Source organism: Artibeus jamaicensis, unplaced genomic scaffold (genome assembly GCF_021234435.1).
Source record: "Artibeus jamaicensis isolate MK-2021 breed Jamaican fruit bat unplaced genomic scaffold, CSHL_Jam_final contig_332, whole genome shotgun sequence".
NCBI lineage: Eukaryota > Metazoa > Chordata > Mammalia > Chiroptera > Phyllostomidae > Artibeus > Artibeus jamaicensis.
The window spans coordinates 25,538,150-25,554,391 of NW_026521788.1; the positions used below are offsets into that span (position 1 = coordinate 25,538,150).

Consider the following 16,242-nt stretch of genomic DNA (forward strand, 5'->3'; position numbering starts at 1 on the left):
ATGTGCCAAGGACTCTGTTAGACACTTTACTAGAATTGTTTTAATCTTCACTGTGCTCTGTAAAGCATGGGTAAACTGAAGGACAAATAGTTTTAGAACCAGTCTGAGATCATACAACTAGTAGAAAGTCAAGCAGGGTTTCCAAACCACGTGCCTTGTTGCTTTTACAACCTTCCTACTTTCCTTTACAACTTTGCCTCTTGGTGTGACCCTCAGACCAGAAGCAAATGGTGAGATCTGCGTACATAAAGAATTGCAAAATCTTGGCCACAGAGGCCTACTGAGTCAAACCTCTATTTTAGGATCCCTCAAGTGATATGTATGCATACTAAAATTTGAGAAGCACCATACTACATCCCATATTAAAAGTTACATTGAAGTTTTGAAATCCTTTCTACGGATTATTCCTGGTTTTACTTTTAGTTCTGTGGGTTATGAACATTTTCCCCAAGAGGAAGAGGGAAACTATTGAATTAGTCAGTGATTCTACCGCTTCAAAATGCTATCCTTCTGTTGTGTTAATTCAGATCCTGTTTAAATCCAGAGGAACTATGACTAATTCTGCTTGTGGACATTTGGTCAAAGTCTCAATCAGCCAAATACAGCTCTGTTTTTAACAGCTATTTCTTATGGACCCAACACAGCATATTTATAGTCCATGGACTCTGGATAGGCATTTCATCAATGAAAGAGAACAGTGCTTAAAAGAAAGCATTTTTTGAAGAATGCTTTTGGAATTTTTGATGTTTTTGATGGTTAGCAAGGAACCATAGGTCTGTATAAACTGGTGTCTCTACTAATTTCACTTTGTAAACATAATTTTTCAGTCATGGGGCAATGAGAGGTCAAAAAAGAAGCAAGGCTAACTTACACAGTAGAACAGCACTGTCCAGTAGAAATATAATGTAAGATGCATATAATTTTAAAATTTTCTAGTAGCTATATTAAAAAAGTAAAAAGAAACTTTATTCTTAGTAATATATTTTATTCAACTCAATATAGCAAAATATTATCAACATCTAATCAGTATGAATTATTGAGCCATTTCTATATATTTTTGTACTGTTTTGAAAAATATGGTACATATTTTATATTTACATTGTCTCAGTTTGGATGAGAAAATGTCAGGTTAAAAGGTGAAATGTAGTCCAATAAAACCAAATTGTATTTAATGGAAAAATATTTTATATTGCTTTGGTTTTAAAATGTAAACTAATTAAAATTAAATAGAATTAAAAATTAAGTTCTTTTGGTCACAATATAGCACATTTCAATGTTATATGATCTTGGGTTGTGTTTATAATGTAACTGATTTTAGACCTATGGCGTTGATCACCATCCTATATGGCCAGTGGAGCTTTGAGTCTGTTAGTAGAAATATTATTGGAGAATGAAGAGGGGATAAAAAAAATCTACTTAGGACATAAAGCATTTACTGAGCCCTGTCCGGCGTAGGTCAGTGGATTGATCGTGGGCCTGCGAACCAGAGTATCAGGGTTCGATTCCCAATCAGGGCACATGCCTGGCTTGCAGGCCAGTTCCCAGCAGGGGATGCACCAGAGGCAACCATACGTTGATATTTCTCTCCCACTCTTTTCTCCTTCCCTTTCCCTCTCTCGAAAAATAAATAAACAAAAAAAATTGAAAAAAAAATTAAAAAAAAGAATCCTTAAAAAAAAAAAAAAGCATTTACTGATACTTTCTTACTCCCTCCCACGCCCACCCCCCCAACCTCCCATTCTTCCAGCAGTTGGAATTAATTTAACTTGTCTTGTATCAGTGGTTCAGAATCAGCTTCTTAACCCTTTAACCCCACTAAATTGTAAGACTGGGGCCAGGAGTTAGGGTCCTTCCAAATTTTCACCCTTAAGGCATTAGATTGATGCTTGCTTCAGAGGGCTGCCCATTTTTTCAGAAAAGTTAGGTAACCTGACAATTAAGTCTGACAAGTGGGATAGTCTGAGTAGTCTTGTTTGAACAAGAGATTTTAAACTTTAGATATGTACATGGAACCCCCGGGGCACCGGGGCACATTCATTACAAGTACCACTGTCTGGGTCTCACACTTCCAGATTCTGATTCACAAAGTTTCCAGTGAGCCCTGGACATTTACACATTAAATAAGCTGTTCTACGTGTTTCTGAAGGCCAAGAACGTTTGGGGACGATCAGACTTAGTCATTGATTAAGGCTGCGAGCTCGAATTTAGCTTGTGGTGCTGCTGTTGCCTGGCATTGGATTTTCCCTGGTCTGAGGTTTCCCACACGGTTGCAGCTTTACTTCTGCAGAAGAAAACCCCAGGCTGTTAAACCCCATCTCTGAAGATTGCCCCATAGCGTCCCTGCCTCGGGTTAGGGTAAAGCGACCTGAGCTCGTCTAGGTAGACCTTGGCCTTGTGACTGACAAACCCGCTGGCAGTCGGGTAGCCATTTTTGAGGCGGGCACCGGACCTCTTGCCGCGTAAGCCGGGAGTGGGGAGAACGCTCCTACCAGGGCTCAAGATGTTCACCGCGCTGGCTAGCCAGTTTGCCAGCCCAAGTGCCAGCTCACTGGGACCAGACGCACGGGTGGCACGTGGTAGCCCGCAGCGCCTGCGGCTCTTCTCGGGCTGCGGGCCAGGGGCGGTGCGTCCCCCCCCTGCGGGCTCCGCCAATCAGCGCGTGGGCTTCCTGTGCATGGGGTGTGTGAGGACGCGCGCTCCGGTCGCTGAGTGCCTGAGCAGAGAAGCAGTTGCTGTGGTACCTGCTGCTGCTGCTGCCCGAGCGGACGCAGAGCATCGAACGCCAGCGCTGTTGCGTGTTGCGTGGGGCAGGAAGGTGAAGCCATGACATCCCTCAGGTACCGAGAGAGGGCGACAGCCAAGATTGCTCGCTTACTGGGCGTTAGCTTCCCGACTGGTGGAGAACTGGCGCCCCTTCTCTTCGGTGGTCCGGAGCCTCCCCGTGCCACTGGTCTCGTTCACGCTGGAGATTCTCTGTGCACTTTTCGTTTGGTCGTTTCTGCTTTCCTCAGAAGTTTTTGGGGCTGTGGCATCTGGGGGAGTCTGTAAGTAGCCGCACCGCTGGGGTGACCCTCCCCCGGATTCCAAGGTTTGAAGCTTGCTTGTGTGTGTGTAGTGAATTTCTCAGGGAGAAATTAAACAAAACATAGCCACCTTTTCCCTTTGAGGAAATGTGACGTGCTCCGTGTGTGTCCATGCCGCAGGTCATACCTTCTGACAGAACTTCTTCATTGGTGGCCGTGAGCAGACCTGCAAAGTTAGCTCTTCACCGATGCAGTTAGATTGCCCCAAAGTTATGAAATTTTGTGTCCCTAAATGTTTGCTTACTAGTAGAATTGGTACTCACCATCTGTTTACTTACTATGTGCAAGTCAAAGGTGAAAGGAGTTTGGTCAGATAATAGGTGTATAATGAAAGTAACAAACAGGAGACCCCCCTCTTCGTTTGCTCATCCAGTTTTGAAGCTTCTTTGCTTTTTTTCAAAAGATTTTACCTGTTTATTTTTAGACAGAAGGGAAGGAAGAGAAAAATCAGTGTGTGGTTAACTTTCTTATGCGCCCCCTACTGGGGGCCTGGCCCACAACCCAGGCATGTGCCCTGACTTGGGAATTGAACCAGCAACCCTTTGGTTCACAGGCCGGCACTCAGTCCACTTAGCCACACCAGCCAGGTGTGGCTATCCTATTGTTAATGGCAATAGGATAATGGGCTTGTCCAATTTCTGCTTGTATCATTGACTAGATGTTTAACTTATGCTAATGTAACTATTTACAAAACGAGATAAATTGCCTTATTTACTCAGTGTTCTAACCTTCTTCTGTTAAAGTAGACCTTGGCCTTCAGCATCCCAGAGAAATGGGGAGGCCCCAGCACAAAAGTGAAGAGAATAAGTTAATTTTTTGGTCTGAGCTTCCAGCAGCCTAAGTCCTGGTGGTATAACAGTGTTTCAGTGGTTATTTTGACTACACAATATTTGAGATGACTTGAGAACTTAATTCTCAGGTAAGATAAGGTAAAGCTCAACTGTGCTGAACTTGGATACAGTTTCTTTTTCTTAAATTGTGTAGTTCAGTACTAACAGACAAAGACTACTTAATTTCATTATGCAGAGGAGAAATTCTGGTGCCGAAACATGGAGACTTACATGGAAAGGTTTTACAGTAAAGTATACTGGGACATATACATCTAGCGTTCAATGCTAACAGTATTTTAGGATGATTAGGAGTGTGTCGTCAAACCAAGTTAATTCCTCTTTCCACTCCCACGTCTGCTTCCATTATTGGAACCTGCTGCAAATTAGGTTGTGGTTCAGTTACTTTCTCTATTAAGAATTAGTTCTTATGTGGAGCCAATTTTAATTGACCTTTGTCTTACTGGCTACTCTTCATTGGAGAAACACCCAAATTTAAAGCTGCTACTGCTTGGCAGGTGGCAACAAGGTGCATCTTTTAATGGGTTTGAGTGATTATTGTGTTCAAAAGACTGAAAGGTTGACACCTGCCTTATTTAACTTATCAATGGGAGGATAGGCAACTTCTAATAAAGTACATTTATGCTGTTTTTTTTTGTATGTTAGTCTGCATTTTGCAGTGTTTTAAAAAGATTTTATTTATTTATTTTTTAGAGAGCAGGGAAGGGAAGCAGAAAGAGGAAGAGAAACATAGATGTGTGAGAGAGACATTGATCCTCTTACATGTGCTCCAATTGGGGCCTCTCACATGTGCTCCAACTGGGGACTGGGCCCACAACCCAGGCATGTGCCCTGACTGGAAATCGGACCAGTGACTTTTTTGCTTTGCAAGATGATGCTCATGCCAGTCAGGGCTGCATTTTATAGTCTTGATCTATAGTGCCATAGCTTGAAAAAATATTTTTAAATGTCATCCAAACCAGCTGCCACATTTTACACCTGAGGAAACTGAGACCAAGAAAAGTTGAGTGCTTTGTGCAAAATCAGTTAGTATCAGAGTTAGGAATTAAATCAAATATCCATAATCTAGTGTTCTGTATGATGCCTTTATAGAAACAACATACTATTTAAATTTCCTGAAAGAGCTGCTTCGATGAACAAAAATCATAAAGTATTGTTCGAGACAACTGTAGTAACTTTTTTTTCCTCTAGTCCTACAAGGAACATGGTGATTTAGGTTCAGGAGTAGGCAGGGAGACTACTGAAGTTGAAGCAACTGTGTATGTAGTGACAGTTTTGAATGAGTTGAAAATCACCTCCAGTTCCCAGTGAAGACTGAGTTTAAAGCAATTATGTCATAACCTTAGTTTTCACAGTCATGTTAGGCATGTTTCCATTTTGTGCCCAGTCTAACAGTAACCCTAAAGATAGATTATTGACCCACGTTTACTGGTAAAGAGAGTGAACTCGGTCACAAGCTATCAGAATTTGACTTCATGTTTTATGTTCTTTTATATCACACTTAAAAATAATTACTGCTAAATATATGACAGAATATATGATTGGAAACCAGTGAGGACCAGTGCTCAACGTACCTGGGTTCTAGTTGAAAGTCTTTTCCTGAATTACAGATTGTTTTCACTCTCTTTTTTCTCTCTCTGGACATTTGTTTAATGATATACTCAATGATGGTGATGCTGATATTAATATGTATCCCACAGTGTTGTTGAGGAGGTATGAAAGTGCTTTTAAATTTTAATGCATTTTATAAATGTAGCATTATTTTCTTGTTAAAAGCAATTTGAGCCTCTAGAAAATGGTGCCATCTGAAAAGAAAAGTTTAAATCTTAGATTTTAGACAGGAAAGAAGCTTACCTAATTCTCTCATTTTATAGTTGAAGAAACTGAAGCCAGGAGATACTGTGATTTATAGACATTTACATACAATAGTTACATGTCTTTAACTAAACCCAGATCTCTAGACACTTGTTTCAATACCTTTTCCAGTGTAGCACTCAACTGTTAGGAATTCCTAAATAAGATTTAAATGAAAGGAATGTTTTTTTAAAGATCTTTGAGTGAATTTGGCTGAAGATACTTTTTAAAAAACTTTTATTATTTGTATTCTACTCTACTCCATCATTACTGATGAAGAGTCTCCATTTATAGTCTCTGAAACCATTTAACCTTGAATAACAACTTTCATTCTGTGTTATGTATATCAGACTCCAAGTAGTTTTAATGTGGGAAATGATAGAACATATTTGGTAAATTGATGCTTTCGTTATTTTTAATTGGCCCAGTAGGATAGGAGAACATAGAATGAGAAGACTAGAAGAGAATCTTAGCGAGCATTTTACTCTTTGTACTGGCCCTTGAGGCCCACAAGTAATATTTCCTAGGTAGGCAGTGGTAGAGCTTAAGACAGAATTTAGATGTTCTGACATCGACTTTATGTACTTTTCACTGAGCGACACTATTTCAAAACACCCCTGTGAACATTACTTTTTTCCCCTAACATCAGTGTCTGAGTCTGGTTTTGGGCATTGCTTACAGCTTGTGTTTGTGCCAGAGAAGACTGGGAAAATGAGGTAGGGAGATAGGGAGAGTGTTTGCTATAGAGCTGAGGAGCCCTATTCTTCCGTCTGCCCAGACAGGTCAGGTTTGGTTAAAGACTATTCTGGGACTCCACATAACTGTGTCCTCCTACATGATGATTTTGGAGCCATTTCTGTGGGTTGGCCTACACTGGAAAATTTATGTGGGCTGTGGGTGGGGTCCTGGGGTATTTTTCTTCTAACACTCAGGACTTTGAGGTGCATCCAACAAGATCTGCCAAGCCACTGAGATGGAGAACATTCAAATGGAGTCTAAAATCTGGCTAAGATTGAAACTGCCTTACTTGGTTGAGCTGGTTTCTTTAGAGCCCTTAGGATATGCAAGCTCACTTCAGGACTTGTGTCTTTTATAAGAATTGTAAATTTCATATTACTGTACAGATTTTTCCGTATTGGACTTCATAGTGAGGCAAATGAACTTTTAAAATAAAATGAAATTCTTTCATTTTTATGAAATGCTGTTTTTTGAAGAACTAAGGAATCCTTCTCTTACAGAACTGTGCAATGTTGTCTACTGTTAATGCTCATATTTATAAATAGGTCATCTTTGTTTGAAAAGCATACAAAGTTTTCCAACTCCAAATCTTTTCAGCCACAGTGTTGCTACATTAAGCACAAGCGTTGAAGTTAAAACAGAACCTAAATGATTGTCTAGACTGAATGTTAACCCTTTCCAGTAACGTTGCTTAGCAATCATGTCTCTTTACCTCTTTATACTTACTTGATTTAAATTTGTGTCTAAAAAATACCATAATACCCTCCTAGGTAGTGAAGAATTTAAGCCATTAATGATGGTTTCTGAATACCCCAAAGAGGCTTATTACTATATGTCTGATACCCCATGGAAAATTATTTCTCTGCCTGTGAATGGCAGACTCATTGATCAGTCTGTGTTTGGGCTGGGAGTGGCACACTAGAAATATTTATCTGAAGTCATTGATTATTGTAATTGACTGTTAGGTAACTTTTATTCATCTGAAATGTTAAATAAATGTTCTCTTTTGAGTTTTTAATTTTTTACTGGCAGTAGTATATCACTTTATTTTTCTCCCCTTTAACATTACTTTTTGTGGCCGTTAGATATTTTTCTAGTATAAGTCACATTACTGCACAATATATGGTCTTCATTCTAGACCAGACATCGGTCTAGAAAGAAATGATTTTTCTTTCCCTTGGCCCATTCCTGTAAGTCACTTTGTTAATAGAACTCTGTAGGTTTCAGTTCAGTCATTAGTTACTAATATACTGAAGTTAAATATTTAGCAGCAACAATATCCAAGTGTATCTGACCGAATTCAGAATCGTGTCTTTTCTGATAGCTTTTAGCCCTTAATCTCCTCCCTAAATGTGAAGGCTACCATGTTACTTGGAATCAGAGCAAATGTTTGTTCATAAAAAACAATACTTTAATAAACCATACATATGGATTCTTATTTTCAAATAGCAAAGCTAGTTTATAAGTAGGATGCCATATATTCCAATTTCCCAGGACAATCCTGGATCACACCTGTTACCCTGGCATAATTATTAATAGCTCGTCATTTACTCTCAAAGTGTTCTGTTTGGATAATAAATTATCTGGTCACACACTTACATACTATAATAATTTTGTTATAGTAGACATTGGTTGTTGAAATGTTATTTGAAATAGGACTATAAGATAATTATGTACATATGATAGAGTTAAAAAAGGTTTTATTTACTTAGTTTTAGAGAAGGGGGAGGGGAAGGAGAGAGAGAGAGGAGAGAATGATAAGTGAGAGAAACATTGATGGGTGGCCTATCGCACACACCCAACTGTGGACTTGGCCCGCAAAGTAGCAGTGTGCCCTGACTGGGAATCGAACTGTCAGCACTTCAGTTTGTGGGATGACACCTGATCCACTGGTCCACAGCAGTCAGGGCATATACGAAGGAGGACTGCCTAAAAAACCTGAATTATCTCCTGGAGGGTGGCTTCTTGTAGTCCAGGCTTCCCCCACTAGGTGGGTGTTGTAGGAACCCATCTGTTACAGTGTACTGGCTGTCTTTGTGACAGGTTGTGTTCAGCTTTAGTGAGTTTTTTTGAAGACTCTTTCAACGCATTTGCCCATTTCATGATGGGTGATTCAGGGCACACCTGCCCACACCTTGCTGAGTGTTCATCAGTTTTTGACCAAAAATGGCAAAAGCCCTGTTCCCTACCCTCCCTATTCACTTGATCTCTCTCTGAATGACATTTTTGTTTGTTTCCCTGATGAAAAAACTCCTGAAGGGGAAATGCTTGCTGATGGGGAAGAGGTGAAACAAAAACGGGCAGAAGCACTAAAAGGCATCAAAATCAACAAGTTCAAAAACATTTTTGAATAGTGGAAAGAAACGTGTTGATAGGTGTATTGTATCAGTTGGAGAGCATTTTGAAGGTAACTGAAGTTTAAATATGTAAGAATACACAATTTTTTAGAAATAAATTTCATTTTTAGGGTCATCCCTCGTAGATGATAGATTTTGGGTATTTATCATTGGTTAGACATTCTTATTGTATTAAGAGAGTTTTGAGCATCTCAGTGTAGTATGTTGAACAAGAAAGTGCATGCTTTGAAGTTAGGAATCGTTTACTTGGTTTCTGACTGTTGGCAGGTTATAAAATCTTTCTGAACCTCTTGTTCTGTTAAACAGAGATAATAGCAATACCTACCCTATAGAGTTATTTTGAAGATTTAAAGTTGATAAGACATAAAAATGTTTTATTAGCTGCAAATTGTTAATGTGTTAGTCATTATTATGCCATACACGTGCTCCTGAAAGTTGAATTTAAAAAGTGAATAATTTAATTTAGTTAAGGGGAACTTGCTATTTAATGGAGTATAGGCTATATATATATTTTAAAATTTATTGATTGCATAGAGAGAGAAAAAAACACTGATGTATTGTTCCACTTATTGGTGCATTCATTGGTTGATTGTTGTATGTGCCCTGACTGGAGTATCAGGACAAGGCTCCAACTGACTGAGCTACCTCGCCAAGGCTAGACAGTCTTTTAGAAGTGTTTTACTGAATGGGAGCAGGGATAGTTGTTGGTGGAGGTATATGTTGACTTGAGAGGGGCAGAAATTTCAACATATTTGTATGCTGAAAAGAATGCTCCAATAGAAAGTGAAGAAATAGATGATGCTGGACAGAGAGGGACGAGGTCATTTACTTGAGTGCACAAGAAGGCATGGGATCTAGAATGCAAATGGAAAGATTGGCCTTCCATATTTCCCCAGTCTGTTCACTTAAATAAAAACAAATGCCAAAATATAATTTGTATGTAGTAAAATCACGGATCCCAGGTTCACTGAATTTTGAAAAAAATTTGTGTAGATACCACTCAGATCAACATATAAAACATGTTCCTCTGCCCAGAAAAATTCTCTTGCCTCTTTTTAATCCATCCTACTCTCCCCCCACCCAGGCAATCATTTCTTTACTTCTCTCAGTAGAGATTCATTTTGCCTATTCTAGAACTTTATATAAATGGAATCATACAGTAAATACTACTCATGTTTGATTACCGGTATCTGATTATTATTCAGTATAATTTTTAGATTCACCCATTTTGTTGTGTCAACAGTTTCTTCATATTCATTGTTGAGTAATATTCCATTGTGTGGAAAATAGCAAAAATTCTCCTGTTGATGGACTTTGGGTTGTTTCTGGTTTTTGGTTATTACAAATAAAGCTGCTATGAACATGTTTGTATAAGCCTTTATGTAGAGTTGGGTAAATACCTAGGTGTGGAATAGCTGTATCCTAAGATAGATATATGTTTAACTTCAGAAGTCACCAGACTTTTCCAAAACGGAAAACTAAACACATTGAAATTTCCACCAGTAGTGTTATTAGTGTTGTAGTTATTCTACCTTCTTGACAATGTGTGGCATTTTTGATTTTCATGTCCTGGTGGTTGTATAGTTATATTTCATTGTGGTTTTAATATGTAGCTCTTTGATGGCAATGATGTGATTATAAGCCATTTGCTTATCTTTTCTTTTGAACTGAGAGTTCAGGTCTTTTTTCTATAATTTGATTGGGCTTTTCCTTTTTGTTGCTGGTTTGTAGTTTTTAAAAATATTCTGAATACAGATTTTTTTGTCAGATTTTATGTATACACACATATGTAGCAAATATTTTCTCTCTGAGTCATGACTGTTTGTTTCTTTTTTTAAAACAAGATTTTATTTATTTATTTTTTGAGAGAGGGGAAGGGAGAAAAAAAAGAGAGGTAGAGGAACATCAGTGTGTGAGAGATACATTGATCAGTTGCCTCTTGCATGCCCCCAACTGGGGACCTGGCCTGCCACCCAGGCATGTGCCCTGACTGGGAATGAACTGGCAACCTTTAGGTTCTCAGGCTAGCACTCAGTCCACCTGAGCCCCAACAGCCAAGGCAATGTCTTCTGGGAATAGAAGTTTTAAATTTTGATTTAGTCTAATTCATTGATATGTTTTATTTTATGGTTATTACATTTTGTGTTCTTAGAAATCTTTTTATAAAAATTTAATTTTATCATTTTACTTTTTTACTGAATTTATTCAGTGACATTGGTTAGTAAAATTATATAGGTTTCAACTGTACAGTTCTACAGTACATCATTTGTGTATTGTATTGTGTGTTCACCACCCCAGGTCAGATCTCCTTCCATCACTATTTCTACCTCCTGACCTACCCCTTCTCTCATGTAATCACCATACTGCTGTCTGTGGGTAAGAGGGTTTTTATTCTTAATCCCTTCAGTTTTTTCACCCAGCCCTGCAAGCCCCTAACAAATGAAAAAAAGCAATACAGCTTTGACAGCAAAAAGCAAAAAGCTTTGACAGCTGTCAACCTGTTTTCTGTATATGAGTCTGTTTCTATTTTGTTTGTTAGTTGATTTTGTTAATTAGTTGTGCAAATATACCAGCACTTTTTTTTTTTATCTACTCACCTACTGATGGACACTTGGGCTGCATTCAGATCTTGGCTATAGTAAATAGTGTTTTGAGTTTCTTCAGATACATTCCCAGAAGTGGAAAAGCTGGGTCATGAGGCAGTTCCATTTTCAATTCTATACTCTTTACACAGTGGCTGCACCAATCTACATTCCCACCAGCAATGCCCAAAGGTTCCCTTTTCTCCACATCCTTGCCAACACTTGTTTGTTGATTTACTGATGATAGCCATTCTGACAGGTGGGAGGTGAATGACATTGTGGTTTTAATTTGCATTTCTCTGATGGTTATTAGAGACATTGGGCAACTTTTCATTTCTATTGGCCATGTGTATGTTCTCTTTGCAGAAGTGTTTATTCAGGTCTTCTGCCTTCTTTTTAATTGGTTATTTTTTGGTGTTATCTAAGTTCTTATGAATTTTGGATATTAATCCCTTATCAGATCTATCACTGGAAAATATGTTCTTTCATTTGGTGGGTTATCTTTTCATTTTGTTGATAGTTTCCTTTGCTGTGGAAAACTTTTCAGTTTTATGTAGCCCCTTTTGTTTATTTTTGCTTTTGTTTCCATTTCCTGAGGAGATATATCAGAAAAAATATTGCTACTAGAAATGTCTGAGATTTTACTGCCTATGTTTTCTTTTAGGATTTTTATGGTTTCAAGTCTTACATTAAATCTTACATTAATCCACTTTCAGTTTGTTCTTGTGCATGGTGCAGGAAGGTGGTCTAATTTCAATTTTTTGCATCTATCTGTCCAATTATCCCAGCACCATTTATTGAATAGACTATCATTAGCCCACTGTATGTTTTTGCCTCCTTTGTCAAATATTAATTGATCATAAAGGCTAATTTCTGGGCTCTGTATTCTGTTTCTTTGATTTATATGTGTATGTGTTTATGCCAGTACTATGCTGTTTTGATTACTATGTCCTGGTATAGTTTGATATCTGGTAGTGTGATTCCTCCAGCTGTGTTTTTCTTTCTCAAGATTACTGTGGCTGCTTGGAAACTTTGTGGTTCCAAGTAAATTTTTGAATTATTTGTTCAAATGCTGTGAAATATGCCATTGGTATCTTGATAGAAATGCATTGCGTCTGTAAATTGCTTTGGGTAGTATAGACATTTTAATGATGTTAATCCATGAACACGGTATATGCTTAACTTATTTGTATCTTCTTCAACTTCTTGCTTCAGTGTCTTATAGTTTTCTGAATACAGGTCTGTTACATCATTGGTAAATTTATTTGTAGATATTTAATTTTTTGATGCAGTCGTAAATGAAATTATTTTCTTAGTTTCCCTTTATGATACTTCAATATTGCTGTATAAAAATGCAACAGATTTTTTTTGATATTTATTTTTTGTCCTATTGCTTCACTGGATATATTTGTCAGTTCTAGTAGTTTTTCGGTGGAATCTTTAGGGTTCACTCTATACAGTATCATGTCATCTTCAAATTGTGACAGTTTTACTTCTTCCTTTCCAATTGAGCTTTTTATTTTGTCTTTTTGTTTAATTGCTGTGGCTAGGACTTCTAGTACTGTGTTCAATAAGTGTGTTGAAAGTGAACATCCCTAAATTGTTCCTGATCTTAAGGGAACTGTTTGTGGTTTTTACCCAATGAATATGGTATTGGCTATGGGTTTGTCATATATGACCTTTATTATGTTGAGGTCTATTCCCTCTATTCCCAATTTTCTAAGACTTTTTACTATAAATAGGTGCTGAATTGTTTCAAATGTTTTTCTGCATCTGTGGGTATTCTTATGTGATTTTTATCCTTCATTTTGTTTATGCTCTGTATCATGTTTATTGATTTGTGGATGTTGTACTCACTTTGCATCTCCAGAATAAATTCCACTTGATCATGGTGTATGATCTTATAATGTATTGCTGGATCCCATTTGTTAATATTTTGTTGAGAGTTTTAGCGTCTGTATTAATGAAGGATCTTGTCTTACAATTTTCTTTCTTTGTAGTGCTTTTATCTGGTTTTGGATCTAGGGTAATGCTGTCCTCATAAAATGAGCTTGTGAGTCTTCTCTTTCTTGAATTTCCTGGAATACTTTGAGAAGCATAGGTGTTAGTTCTTCTTCGAATGTTTGGTAAAAATCTCCTGTGAGCCATCTGGTCCCGGCTTTTGTGTGTTGAGAATTCTTCAACTACTGCTTCAGTTTCACTAGTTGTAATCTTTCTGTCCAGATTCTCTGATTCTCTGTCATTCAGTTTGGGAAGATTGTATGTTTCTAGGAATTCATCCATTTTCATTCAGATTGTCCCCTTTGTTGGCATACAGATGTTTGTAATATTTCTCACAATCCTTTTGTATTTCTGTGGTGTCAGCTGCTACTTCTTTTCCATTTCCAATTTTAATTATTTGGGTCCTCTCCTTTTCTGATGAGTTTGGTCAAAGATTTGTCAACCTTGTTTATCTTTTCAAAGAACCACCATTTGGTTTCATTGATTTATGGGTTTTTTTTTTTAGACTCTGTTCATTTCTTCTCTGATCATTGTTATTTTTTTTCTTCTACTTGTTTTGGGCTTCATTTGTTGTTCTTTTCCTAGTTCCTTTAAGTGTAAAGTTACATTATTTGAGATTTTTCTTGTTTCCTGAGGTAGGCCTATAATGTTATGAATTTCGCTCTTAGGACTGCTTTCTCTGTGTTCCATAGTTTTGGGGTTGCTGTGTTCTCATTTTCATTTGTTTCAAGGAATGATTTGTTATCTTCCTTTATCTTGTGAACCCATTTATTGTTTAGTAATATCATTTATCCTGCATTTCTTTGTGTTTTGTATAGTTTTTTCTTTGATTTAATTGATTTCTAGTTTCAAACCCTTATGGCCAGAGGAGATGGTTGATATGATTTTAATCTTCTTAAATTTACGGAGGCTTATTTTGTGTCTTGACATATGTTCTGTCCTAGAATATGTTCCATATAAACTTGAAAAGAATGTATATTCTGCTGTTCTAGGATGAAATGCTCTGAAGGTATCAATTAGAACATCAGATTTAGTGTGTCATTTAAGGCTGCTGTTTCCTTGATGATTTTCTGTCTGGAAGATCTATCAATTGAGGTCAATGGGCTGTTAAAATCTCCTACTATGACTATATTACTGTCAGTCTGTCCTTGTGTTTCCATCAAGATTTGATTTGCATATTTAGGTTCTCCTATGTTGGGTGCATAAATGTTTGTAAGGGTTATAGCCTGTTGTTGGATTGTTTCCTTTATCTCTTATTATAGGCTCTGTTTTTTTAAAGGCTATTTTGTCAGATATAAGTATTGCTATTCTAGGTTTTTCTCCCTTTCCACTTACATGAAATCTTTTCCCATCCCTGAGTCTGTTTGTGTATCTTGTTCTGAGGTGAGTCTCTAGGAGATGGCATATATATATAGGTCTTATTTTCTTATCCATTCAGCTACCCTGTCTTTTGATTGGAGCATTTTATCCATTTATATGTAAGTGATTAATTGCTAAGTATGTATTTATTGCCATTTTATTCTTTTAACTATGTTCCTTTGTTGTTTCTTCTCTCCTCTTCTTCCCCCTCCTCCTCCCTCCTCCCTCCTCCCTCCTTTCATTTCTACTTTGCTCTTCCCCCAGCTTTCCCCCTTCTCTTTTCCTATTCTTTTTCAACCTTTAACATTTCTTGTAATTCTAGTTTGGTGGTAACAAACTTCTTTAGTTTTTTGGGGTGGGGTCTGGAAGGTGCTTTATTTCTCCTTCAGTTTTAATTTTTTAATTTTTATTCTTATCTGAGGGCATTTTTCCATTGCTTTTAGGGAGAGGAGTAGGGAGAGAGTAAGGGAATAAAATTATTTGGTCCAAACTTTCAGGAAATAATCTGAATTAATTTTTAAATTAAATTATTTATTTATATTTAGATACTTTTTTGTATTATAAATGAATTTTAGTATTTGTTTTAGAATATATAGACATTGTTATTGCTTTCTGAGTTATACTTTTAATACATAAACATAAGTAAAAGAGTGAAGAACATTTATAGAAATATGGAATTAGTATTACCCATGTATAATGTGTGTCCTTATTTTTCTGGCAAAAAAGTGCATGTTATAAATGGCAAAATAGGGTAATGTTTTCAAAGTTCACCTATGTTGTTGTGTGTATCAATATTTTTTTCTTATGGCTAAATAATATTCTTTTTTATGTATACACCACATTTTGTTTATCCAGTCATCAGTTTATGGTTATTTTTATTTCTATGTTTTGTTTTTATGAATATTTTTATATTCATTCATATTTAAGTTTTTGCCTTGTCACATGTTTTCATTTTTCCTGGATATATGGTTACAAGTGAAGTTGCTGGGTCATATGGTAATGTTATGTTTCCTTTTTTGAGTAACTGTCAAACTTTTTCCCAAACTGGCTGTATTATTTTACATTTCCATTAGTAATGCATGAGGTTTACATTCTTGTCAATACTTGTTATTGTCTCCCAGTCTTTGCTGAGGGGGGATCTGTGTGCTTGTTGAGGCGTATTTTCAAAACTCTGTCTGGCTTGTAACTCTGCCTTAGTCTTCATTTCCTGCTTGTTTCAAGGGCCTCATGCTCAGAAGTGATTGCTTAGGGCTTTTTCTGGTCTTGATCATACCCACTGCCTTGGGCATGTATATATGTATGGCATTCTAGGTAATCAGGAATATGCAGAACTTTTTGAAACCTTTTATGGACATTTCATGCCCCCACCAAGAATATGGAATTATTAGTAAGATGGTGTTTGTTGATGGACTAAGAAGAA

At 37.1% G+C, this 16,242-nt stretch overlaps 1 protein-coding gene across 2 annotated transcripts in view; it reads left to right on the forward strand.

Annotated features, from left to right (window-relative positions):
• ADK (adenosine kinase) overlaps nucleotides 1-16,242 on the forward strand; it is a 596,970-nt gene that overhangs the window by 31,533 nt on the left and 549,195 nt on the right. Inside the window, exon 1 of one of the 2 annotated variants that reach the window (XM_037130488.2) lies at nucleotides 2,676-2,837. The exons of the other annotated variant lie outside the window; for it this stretch is intronic. Within the exon in view, the coding sequence (XP_036986383.1) occupies nucleotides 2,824-2,837 (14 nt within the window). The 5' untranslated portion in view covers nucleotides 2,676-2,823. Of the gene's footprint in view, nucleotides 1-2,675; nucleotides 2,838-16,242 lie in introns of those variants that run through there. 2 annotated transcript variants of the gene reach the window in all.